The sequence below is a fragment of the Propithecus coquereli genome, unplaced genomic scaffold, assembly GCF_000956105.1.
Source record: "Propithecus coquereli isolate 6110/MARCELLA unplaced genomic scaffold, Pcoq_1.0 Scaffold6, whole genome shotgun sequence".
Lineage (NCBI taxonomy): Eukaryota > Metazoa > Chordata > Mammalia > Primates > Indriidae > Propithecus > Propithecus coquereli.
In genome coordinates, this window is record NW_012151951.1 from 1,468,743 (window position 1) to 1,480,257 (window position 11,515).

General features: G+C 43.7%; 1 protein-coding gene across 1 annotated transcript in view; it reads right to left on the reverse strand.

Moving 5' to 3' along the window:
* The window catches only part of MMP20 (matrix metallopeptidase 20), a 44,978-nt gene that overhangs the window by 25,826 nt on the left and 7,637 nt on the right, over nucleotides 1-11,515 (reverse strand). The window contains exons 2-6 of the mRNA XM_012659184.1: nucleotides 10,057-10,304; nucleotides 5,979-6,127; nucleotides 4,031-4,156; nucleotides 3,062-3,223; nucleotides 1,199-1,340 (exon numbers count right to left, since the gene is read on the reverse strand). Of these exons, the coding sequence (XP_012514638.1) occupies nucleotides 1,199-1,340; nucleotides 3,062-3,223; nucleotides 4,031-4,156; nucleotides 5,979-6,127; nucleotides 10,057-10,304 (827 nt within the window). The remainder of the gene's footprint in view (nucleotides 1-1,198; nucleotides 1,341-3,061; nucleotides 3,224-4,030; nucleotides 4,157-5,978; nucleotides 6,128-10,056; nucleotides 10,305-11,515) is intronic.

Consider the following 11,515-nt stretch of genomic DNA (forward strand, 5'->3'; position numbering starts at 1 on the left):
CACTTTAGCCTCCTGAGTCACTGGGATTACAGGTGCCAGCCACCATGTGTGGCTCTCTCTGTTCTGATGAGCAAAAAGGATTCTTATAATAACAGCTTAAAAATCTAGTCCCAAAAGTACAAAATAAAAAAAAAACATCACATTTCTGAGACATCTCCTCTTTAGTGAATCTTCTCTGGACCTTCCCTGGTACTTATCCCTGTTTTACCTCACAGCCCTACCTTTTAGAGCTTGTGCCACACTGTTCTGCAATGCTGTTTGAACGCCCTTCTCCCTCGTGTAACTGCATGCAAAGGCGGGGGTTGGAGTGGAGTTTCAATCCGTATTTATATCGTTAGATACTACAACAGCGCTTGGCACCCAGTATGGGTTCACTGAACACTTTGCCAATGAAGAAGAGAAAATATCACACACGAATATTCCTGAGCTGCCTCTGCTTATTCTGGTGTGATTGGATTCTCACTCCAGCAAAGGGAGGAGTGTGGGTGAGTGTTGCTATGTTTCTCTTTTCCTCCATGGAAAGAAGTAGTTCAGTTACCAGTGTCATGGAGAGAGCAGCCTTGCTCCCTGAGAAGCAGCGGGGAGAAAAGGGATCTGCTTTTGCTATGCTATCTGCCAGGTGAAAGGTCAGGAGGCCCTGAAAAAAACGAGTTTATGAAGAAGGCTGACCACCCACCTATCTATCCATCTCATCATCCATCCATCCTTCCAACTTGCCACCTGCCCATCCATGCAGCTAGCCAATTCTCATTCACCAGATGTTTATCGAGCATGTGCTATGCTCTCACTAGGGAGACAGCAGTAAACAGTGTAAACAAAGCAGACCCCAGATAAATTGGGGCTGATGTCCTAGCTCAGCCACTTAACTGTCACCTTGGGAAAATTACTGCTGTCTTTGAGCTGTTTTCTTCATCTGCATATCGGGAATTCTAATCTCTACAGTGAAAAGAGTTGGAAAAAATTCTGTACATATATGGAAAACACTTAGCACAGCAGCAAGGCCATAGTAGGTGCTCCGCAAACAGTAGGTTTGGCAGTTCTGTACCTCCCCAAAGACCCCTGCCTCCCACCCTGCTGCCACACAGGACAGCATTTCTGCGTAATCTTCATGCAAGGCGCAACAAGGACCTCTAGAGCAACGTTCGTCTGGAGGTGGAGCTGACGCCTGACGAGCGCTGGCGGCATGTCTTAGGCTTACCGGTCCTTGAAGAACAGGAGCTCCTTCCCCAGCATTGTCACAGCATCAAAGGATGTGCTGGAGTCACAGAGGTCGGGGGTGGACGGCTTATGAGGGGGGCCATGGGGCATAGAGGGATTTCCCAGGAATGGTTTCCGAGGTCCTAGGATTCAAAGTGACTTGGTCAAAATGGTGACAGGAACTTGGGACTTTGTACACTTCTGTTCTAGAGACCCAGGGGAGCTTGCACACTTTCGCTCTATGTGTGACCGTGAGCACGGTTGTTGAGGGCAGGTAGACCTGAGTTTGAATCTGGGCTTCTCCAGTGACTGAGCTGTGTGATCTGAAGCCAATAGTTTAACTTTTTTAAACCTCAGCTTTCTCAATGGTGAAAAAGGAGGGCTGATAATAGTACCTATCTCAGAAGGTTCTTGCGAGAATTAAATAATGCCTGTAAAGTACTTAGTAGAGTACTTGGCACACAGTAAGTGTGCAAAAATGGTCACTATTATTTTATTGTTATACATAACTTCTTTGAGAACTATAGGTGTTCCAAATTAGAAATGTAATTTAAAGATTGCCATGAATTATTTCTTTGTAATTAAGTTGTTTTTTCTCAATAAGATTACACCATTCCTGTGTGTTTTCCTATTATTTTCGTATACTCCTTGGCATCCTGCTCTGTACTTAAGCCTAGGCACGCAGGAAAGATGGAGTGAATTCTTGTGGAATTGGAGGACACTGAGGGTGTTTGCTGTTTGAGGTTTTTTCTGGTGGATCCTCTTGCAAAACAGGTACCTGCTCTTTGAGAGAGCTGTCGGTGAGTTTTCATCTCCCACCCGGCAACTCTGAGGACAGCGCCAGCCACAGAAGAGAGAGGCTGCGCTGCCTGGACCATTGCCCTGGCAGGGCCCTGCTCTTTGATGAAGCCTGTGGTGCGCGGAGGTGAGATTCAGGGAAGGAGCGAGACACAGGAAGGAAAAGGCTCAGGGCCTGACAAGGGTCCAGGTGGTTTGAGAGCACGGATGGAGCAGGGGTAGCAATGTGGGCAGGATCCAAGGTGGAGTGAGGCTTCCAGAGAAGATCAGAAACTGGAAATTGGTCAGATCAGAGCTGCGAAGAGGGTCAGGAGTGGCAAGGTGGTCTGGGGTTGATGACGTGTTTGCTCCCTGGCAACATAAACCCGCGTTTCACATTTCATTCACCTGTGTATTAATTGCCATGGCAGAACACGTGCTTTGGCTCCTGGCCAAGTGACAGTGGCCATCGGAATGGCGGTGACCTTCCAGGCCACAATAGATTTGAAATGGATATAGGTTTTCTAATAATCTCTTATTACTTTTTGAAAGGATGGTAGCACTTGAGGTAATTGTGAATGTCTGAGGATACTATTGTCTTTGAGCCTCAGCTTCCTCAGCTCCCCAAGTGAGGAAAACTCTTCACACCCCACAGACTCATGCGAGACGACATATGCAAACATGTTTTGTAAACTGCAGACTGTGCATGGCTGAGTGGAGTTATTATCATCACTGTTGCTATTTTTAGGGAGATAAGGTCACTGATCTGCAAATGAGTGAGCACCATGTAGGTGAATGATAAAATCTATCCATCCTCTCCCAGAGTGTAAACAGACAAAAGACTGGACTTTCTATGGCTATCCAAGGACCATACGCTCTGAAGGAAAGATGTAAAATTTAATCACACATCTTAGAGAAGAAAGCAATATTCGTAACTGGCAAATAAAGTCTTTACAAGAAGGCATAGTTGGGGCTGTGGTTTCTAGTTTAGTCTTTACCTATGCAGGCAAAATGCACTTTCTTTAAGTGGGAGACTGAATGCCTGTCACTCTCAGGGTTAGTGGTCAAAGAAGTGTAATGATCATACCATACAGTGCCTGGATGCCTTTCACGTCATCGCTGGGGAGGTGGAACCCGTAGGGATTCTGGTACTTATAAGTCGGGTACATCAGTGCTGATGGGTCCGTGGAATGGGCCAGGCCCAGTGCATGGCCAAACTCATGAGCAGCAACGGTAAATAAATTAAAACCTAAACAATATAAGAGAGAAAAAGACAGCATCAACATGGGTTTTTGTTTTCTCCATCTTCTGTCTTTACAGGAAAATTTATGCCCAAATCACAATTAACTCATCTCCTTTTCATAACTAGATTATTCAAAGGTTGGTAGTTTATTCTGGTACTTAGCTTTGCTGACTCTGGTCCAGTTCTTTTCCCTTTGGCTAGAAGGGGGTTAGGGATCAGGGAGGATGGAAATATAAATCAATCTATTTTGCTCATTGTCAGTGGTGTTTGGTAGCTTGATTAAGAAGGGCCTTGGAGTGAATAATGGCAATGATATTTGGCTTATAACACAGAGATTTCGACCACAAATGCCTTAACAGTTCCCTGCCGTTACAGCCTCCTCCTTTTTATCCACACACATTTCACACTGAAGATTTCCAATGGCCTTCATGATATTCTGGAAGCTTTATACCCATCCCCACCACACTTCTCGGGAGAGTACTGATTTCCCAGATCATTTCTGAATGTAGCCTGTTTCCAAGTACAAGTGAGAAACCACACATACTATGAAGGAAAAGAGAGCTGTGTGTTGAGGAGGAGGTTGCTGGTTCTTGAGATTATATGCTATGAAACAGATCAGACACGTCTACAACACAACTGAGGGTGGATCTTTTCCCTTATGGTGTTCCCTTTTGGATTTTTGGCTTACTTGTTTTTCCTAGCCAGCCCCCCTAGTTAAAGGGTGGCTTGGGACGTTGAACCTCAAGGTTTCATGGTGGAGGCCCAGAAGAAGGTACAATATTTTCCAGGTTATGGTGAATTGTGCATATATACCATTCATTCCCAAAGTCCACTTCTCAGCATTGTCGAAATGTGTATCTCCTCCCAGGCCTTCTCCAGGGGCAAATGCATGGGCTAGAGTCCCTCGAGGCCCATCGAATGGGTAGGAATCCCCGTGATCTAAACAAGTGGGGAGAAAGACCAACAGAATTGAGTCCTAGCAATTTTGATGGGCACATAACATTACAGAAAATAAACAACATTTTGAATAGCACCAACACTTAAATTTATTTTTCAATATTCATTTTTTAATAAGAAGAAATTCATGTGTCAATAGGTAACTGCCTATTGAAAAATAAAAAGGGCTATTTTATACTGCAGAGATAGTGTTAAAAATAAAAAAACCTTTTATGGTTACTGTTTTTATTTTGACGTCTGTTAACTGACACAAAGCATACTGTGGACTTTGCACATGCCATAGATTCCAAAAGGAGAAAGAACAGAGGGGCATTGGATAGCAAACTAGTCCACTGCTTGGCAGGTGAACCTATTGTCAGAGTGAGCTTTTGAAATAGGATTCAGCCGAGACGGTGGTAGTACCTTGAACAAGTGTGTGCTTTCTGTTTCTATAGCACAGTACAGGGCAATTTAAGGAAGTGTCAAAAGAAACCCAAAATTTCTCTATAATTTTGATATGCTTTCATGTGTAAAACCCATGAGAGTAATAAAGGTGTTTATAAAATCCTAACTTTCAAAACTTTGTGTTTTTGTTTTATTATCTATTTTAATTAACAGTTCATTACAAATGTAATAGAAAAGGAGGAAGAACAAAATGAAGCATGTAGAAAAAGCTACATTTTACAATTTTTTAGAATCTTAGAGAGGATAACTTGTTTTTGTTTTTAAAACCCAACCAAAGTTCCGGTAAGCTATTTCTCAGGTTTCAGTGCAATGCTGTTTAAGCAGGTTGTGTGCCTGGAGGACTGGATGCAATGGCAGCACAGTCCCTAGTCAGCCTGTGCGTTGGGGGACAGGACACCAGTTTGAAAGATGAAGAGAGAGCCAGACATTGACTCCAGGGCCCCCAAAGCTGCCCTGAGTCACACTGCTCTGCCACCTCACCAGGGTGGCCTTGGTCCTCTGGGAGAAACAGGACCTGCCAAGGGCCAGGCTGCATACCCAAGGCTTGATCTTTTCTCTCCTAGCTCCTAAGCATGTTTTCTCCCAGTGACATCAGATTAAAATTAAGATCAGAACTTGAAATGACAAGGACAGTTAGGAACATTATCTGTGGAGGGGAAGAGGCAGTGGCTCTCACTTACCTTGACTATCAGGAATCTGAGAAGGGAAAGAAATTTCATGGGCCATTTGGCCCTTCCTTTGTCTACTTTCTAGACATGTTTCTCTGAAAAAGGCGCAGAGCTCTCCACCAATGCCGGTGCAAACTTATGCCCTTGCTCCTCACTAGGGTGGGTGAGGAATGGAGAAGTGGGCAAGTTGGAGGCAGTCCTCCCGTGTGCCTCCCAAAAGGTAGTCTGCAAATGTGGGCAAGACAGGAACAAACCATCGCTGCAGGGTGAAAAGCTACAGCAAGGTCACTGTGGAATTTACTTCCATCAGTGAGAATTCAAGGTGGAAGATTCTTGGCTAATATGGAAGAGGGTACACCGTGATGAACGCCATGATGGGACTGGATGAGGTGGCCAATGGGAAAGCTAAATCTGACAGAATTTGTCCCAAATGGGGCAAAACCATAACGAAAGCTTGTTACAGTGAATCTATTCTACACCTGGGTCTAATGACAAGAAATGCTAAGAACTCCTTAGGCCCGATTTTCTGGCCAGATGAAGACCATGACTTTACCATGGTCCTGGCCTCTGTCCATCATAACACTGTGCGAAGGAGGATTGTGCTGATCGCTTGGATTAAACGTGTAGAAGGAACAGCTCCAGAACAATTCTCCTTCGGACCAGTAGATGAAACCCGAGAAGTACCACAGTACCTCCAGTTTCAAAAGAGATCATAATGTCCGCTTCTCCTGCGTTTACTCTGACGAAGTTCAGAGGGACGGCGCTACTCCAGGCCCGCAAGGCCATCTCCATGGCTTTGTCCACCTCGGCAGCACTCATGGATGGCGTGTATTTGGATATTCTGTGAAAATGAAAGGAACATGTTTTCCTTTCAGTAAATGCTCCTAAGTGAAGAAGGCAAGAATTATGTTATAGATTGTATTAAAAGCAAAAATGTTGAACATAAATCAATTTAGATTTATTTCTCTGAAATGATAATTTTTATTTTGCTTTTGTGTATGTTAAATTGCTACATATTAAACAACAAGACAAAGGGGAGAAATGAGAGACAGTTGAGATAATCTAGTACTGAAACAGTTTGGCTTCCATTGTTACTATGCTACCACTGATGTTAAAGAATAACGGTTGTGTAACATCATAACTTGTAAAAAAAAATCCATTTTCTGTAAAGTGGTTTTAATGGAGAGGGGACCTCTTTTTCCCCCGAAGGGAATGAAAGTTTTCAATTATAAGAAATATAAATGTGGAGTTTTGAGGTTTTGCAAATTCTCATTCAAAGGCCTTCAGGATTTCCCCAGGGCTGTTGGGGAATGTTTTTTCAGAAAATAATGCATTCTTAAAGAGGAAGGGCTAACTTTAAAAAAGGATGCTCACTGGACTGAAAAAGTGTTGAGCCTTCAGCAAGTCCTGGTGTGACAACGACATCTGACAGCAGAGACATGTAGCGCTTTTTTGACAAACTGAAGACAGAGTTGGGGATTCTCAAGAACTTTCCCTGCTCTGGAGCGCAGGGGCTGGGGTCTCTGGCAGCGTGCAAAGGAAAGGCGGGGGAGAGCAACTTCTACCTGGGACCTGGGGCTGGGCTGGGATGATGGATGCAAAGTGAGAAGCCGGGTCTGTGGGAGCCAACCTTGGGAGCAGGAACTGAGTCTACTTTCTCTGTTTCTCCAGCTCCTAGTCTAGTGCCTTGCACGTAGTAGATGCTCAGCAAATGCTTAATGATGGATGAATTAAAGACTAAAAGCTAGCTGTTATAGGGCCTACTCAGTCGCTCTCAAACTGTAGGACCCGTGGTAACTCCCTAGGAAGATTGTTAAATACAGAGGCGTGGTCCAGAAATCTGTGTTTTAACAAATATCCTAGGTTATTCCAATGCAAGAGGTGCAACTGCAACCAGGAACCAGCAGCAGTAATCATGGGGTCCCAAAAGGAAGGACTGTGTCCCACAGAGAAGACAGTAAATTCAGGACTCGAGAGGAAAGGACCAAGGAACCCTATAACCCCAGAGGTTGGGACCAAGAGAAGGGAGCTGTAGAGTTGAAGGGGGAAACCAGAAAGACCCGTAAAGGAACTATTAAATGCTTTCAAAATATGCCAAGCCCACTGCATAATGTTAATCTGTGATTTATCACAAGTCTGGATAGTTAGTACCTTGAAATTCCCTCCCCTTATCAATATGTCAGGTGGATCTTTGAGCTCACTATGTGTGTTGGGCTGGAGAAAACAAGAATGGAGAAAGGGACAGCACCAGAAAAGAAGGGAATGTGGAGGAAATCCTGCCCCAGGGTGTAGGGACTGATAACGCAATAGTAATAATAGCTAATATTTCTTGAAGAGCAACTATGTGCCAGGCATTGTTCTAAGCACTGTTTAATGTGGTATATTATCCAATCCTCAGTCCAACTCATGAAAGGAAGGTAATAATCATAATAATCATTTACATTTTATGATTAGTCGGGCTTTGAGCCCAGTTCTGTCTGACTCCAAAGCTTATGCACATAAGCACTCTGCTGTAGTTTTTCTTCTTTAATCCTCTGGGTTATAAGAAGTTCTTCTGAAATTCACTAGCTACACAGACAGACTGCTAAGATAGCCTCTAGTGTCTTTCTGGGGCAGCTCTTTGGGAGCAAGTATGAACAGCGATGTGAGTGTGTTGAGGGGGTTTGGGGCTGCCCGGCTCCATCACAGGATATTAGACTTCCCCGCGTCTCACATCATCTGGATCCCTGCCCCTCGTCTGTACCGCACCTAGTCACACACTGACACAGGGCACACTTTATTTTAAGAAAACTGTGAAAAAACTCCATGAATTTATACACATTTTTCTTATCTTACTCTTACTACCTCCTAATCACTCGTGTGTTCTGCTCTGCATGGGGTTTTTCGACGCCCATTGCTTTGATTTTTTTGTTCGGAGCGCCACCTTATGGGTTTATAGGTTCACAGCAGGTGACAAGTGGCCTAGCGGAATCATCTGACCACGCGCTGTGTGCAGGCTCTCATTTGATCGAACGGACTCTGGTGTCCTGGAACAGTTCAACAAGTGGTGCTACAAGGGGAGAGAAAAACCTTCCTGATTTGCATGGCTTGCTGGTTTCTGTGTTGTAAATCTCTCACCATGGCTGATTTCAAGCTACCAATTTGCCATCACTGGATTTGAGGTTGGGAAGACGTGAGCAGGTAGTGTACCATTGCAGTGTTTCCACCGTGCAGATAAAACAGATGTAAACAGCCTCGTGACCATGGTTAATAATAAAATGAAGTAAAATGGAAAGCGATGTTTCAATTACCATTGTTTTTAAATATAATTTATTTAATTATAAATTTACATTATTTAATAATGGCTATCTTAGCAACCAGTTCATAAAATTCTTGGAGACTTAACAACTGGCTGCAAAATTCTCGACACTTTAAAGATTGGCTGCTGTGAGCTGGTAGGAGCCAGCTCCAGCACACCATAGCTTGGGCTAGTGCAGCCTTCGCCCTTCTCCAGATAGTGTCTAGATGTGCTCATCATGAAAATGCAACTTGATCCTGCTCCCAGCCCGGCTCTCCACTGCCCTGGGGAGAAAGTCCAAACTCCTCAACAGCACGTTCTAGCTGCCCTGCAGCTGCGTCTCCAGCCTCATTTCCTGCCATTCCCCTTCCTGCACCCTCTACTCCAGCCGCCCGCACGAGGCTCTAGTGGCCGGCATGCTGCTCAACACCCCCGCAGGTCCACTCCCTGTTGCTATTTGCTTGATCTGCTTTTCTACTTGGAAAATCCCTAACATTTGCAAAGCCTGGGGCAAGGCCACAAAGGGAGGCCACTCTTTCTTTCCAGCCTGCATCCATCTGGCACGTGTGACGTCCACACAGGTAGGCACAGTCCACGCCTCCAGTGCCACCCTCAGGCCGAGGGGCAGCCATCAAGCATGGTCTGCCCTCAGTTGGACCAACCTGGGGAAGAGGACTGCACTGGCCCCAAAATAGGTCCACACCACTGGGGCAGGGAATTCTGGCCTTGGTACCCAGAGCACAGGGGGGAAGGACAAAGGTTCCCCTGGGTGTGTCCCCTTGGTCTATACAGGATGAGGACAGAGGATGAGGGGAGGGAAGACTGCAGGGAGAGGCTGGGGGCGGGCAGCCTGGAGCTAAGGGTGGAACTGCTTCTGTTTTGCTTTAAATCAGGCTCAGATGTCACTGCCTGGTCCCTGGGCCACTTGGTAACTCTCTCTGCTTAGACCTGTGGTTTCCCACTTCTCACACAGAGCTGCAGCTATGTGTTGGCATGTCTGTCTCCCTCAAAGGACCGTGAGTTCCCTAAGGTCAGGAAAGGTGATCTATTCACCTTTATATCCCCCAAATTGAATACAAGTATTGATGGTAAATAAATAATCAATAAATGATTTTTGGAATCAATGAAATTAATTTATTGATAGGCGAGTTTTATCTTTCTTATTCAGTGGATTGTTTTAACAAAATTGGTTTTTACTGTCAGGTCATTAATCCTAGATTAAATTACATCTCTTTAAAGATCAATGTGTTGTTTCTAATGGGTAAAATTGTCTGTAATGCCTCAGAAGGCCAGTCATTACCATACTCCCGAGATCATAGTGAATTGGCCATTGTCATCGCCTAATGGTTGCACCTGAGAAATTCTTATTCTTTCCTATGGTTGTTAGGAGCCAGAATTTTTATACAGATCAGAAGGAAGATATTTTTAAAAGAAAAGTAAAAAAGAGGGCAGGGGTGTTTCTCTCTGAATTTGGAAAGACTCGATCTCATTACCTGTATGTCAAAGTATTTTTTTTCCATTTGGGTTCACCTGGGAAGAGGCGATAGTTTGCCACGTCGGGAACCCCGCAGCGCGGCCTCTTGATCACGTCCATTGTGGTCGGGTCTAACTTCCCGGTGACTTGGAGGCCAAAGAAGGCCTGCAGCTCCTTAATCTTCTTTACCATGGAATTGCCTCTTCTTGCAACCATCTCACCAATCTGGTGTCCTCCTTTCTTTGTGTAATACTTGTCAAGATATGCCTGAAACGGAGAGGCAGGCTGATGCGTCTACCACGTGGTCTGGGAAATACTCATGCTCAAGTAAGGCAGGGAACGTTATTCTTGATGTATTAAAAAAAGTGTGTAGAATATATTGCCATGTTTTGAAAAAAAAAAAGAGACAGATTTGCATAGAAAAAGCTTAGATATAGCCCAAATTATTAACTGATTATTTTGGGGTAGTGGGGAATTTAGATCATTTAATACTTTTCTTTTGTCCACCTGCATTTTACCATTTTTCTACAATGAGTACAATGAATATACATTTTTGCTTTAATTTTTTTTAAAGAAAAAATTATGGAAAGAAACTAATATGAACTTTTTTTCATGGATCAATTATTTTACTCAATTGGCAAGACAAAAGCTATCTGGTTACTTCGGTAAACAGTTATTGGCATCATATTTTCATTATGCATAATGTAAGATCAGTATGTTTTTAACTCTCAGAGGCATTGTACTCCAGCCTCTCATCCTTTACAAAGGTAGAGGGTCAATGTACTTTTCAGCTGAGGCCTTTAATCAGTTCAGGTGTGTTCAGTATGTGCGGTGGAATTTGCTTCTATGGGCAGGTTTCCTAGGTCAGGCTCTTTGGCCCTTGAAGCAAGTAAAATGAACCGTAAATTATAAGGCTTATCATTTGCACATAAACATTCAAGACCCCTTAGTATATATTGTTCAAAACACTTTTCTATGACTCAGGGCTAGGATTAGGGTAAAATGAGTCAGAGTTGTGTAAATACGAGGTTGAGGCCTCAAATTGGCCCACAAATTTCACCTATCTAACTTATTTCAGGAAAATAATCAAAGAGCAGCTATAGATTTATAAATACAATATCCTTGGTATCGGCGGGATTGGTTCCAGGACCCCCATGGGTTCCAAAATCCACAGATACTCACGTCCCTGATATAAAATGGCACAGTATTTGTATATAAACGATGCACATCCTCCTGTATATTTTAAATCATCTCTAGATTATTTATAATACGTAATGCACTGTAAATGCTATGTAAATAGTTGTTATACTGTATTGTTTGGGGGCAAATGGCAAGAAAAAAGTCTGTACATGTTCAATATAACACAACCATCTATTTTTTTCCCCTAATTTTTTTGAATCACAGTTGGTCGAATCCAGCTGGATATGGAGCTCATGGATATGGAGAGCTGGCTATATTTAATTGTATATAACTTGTTT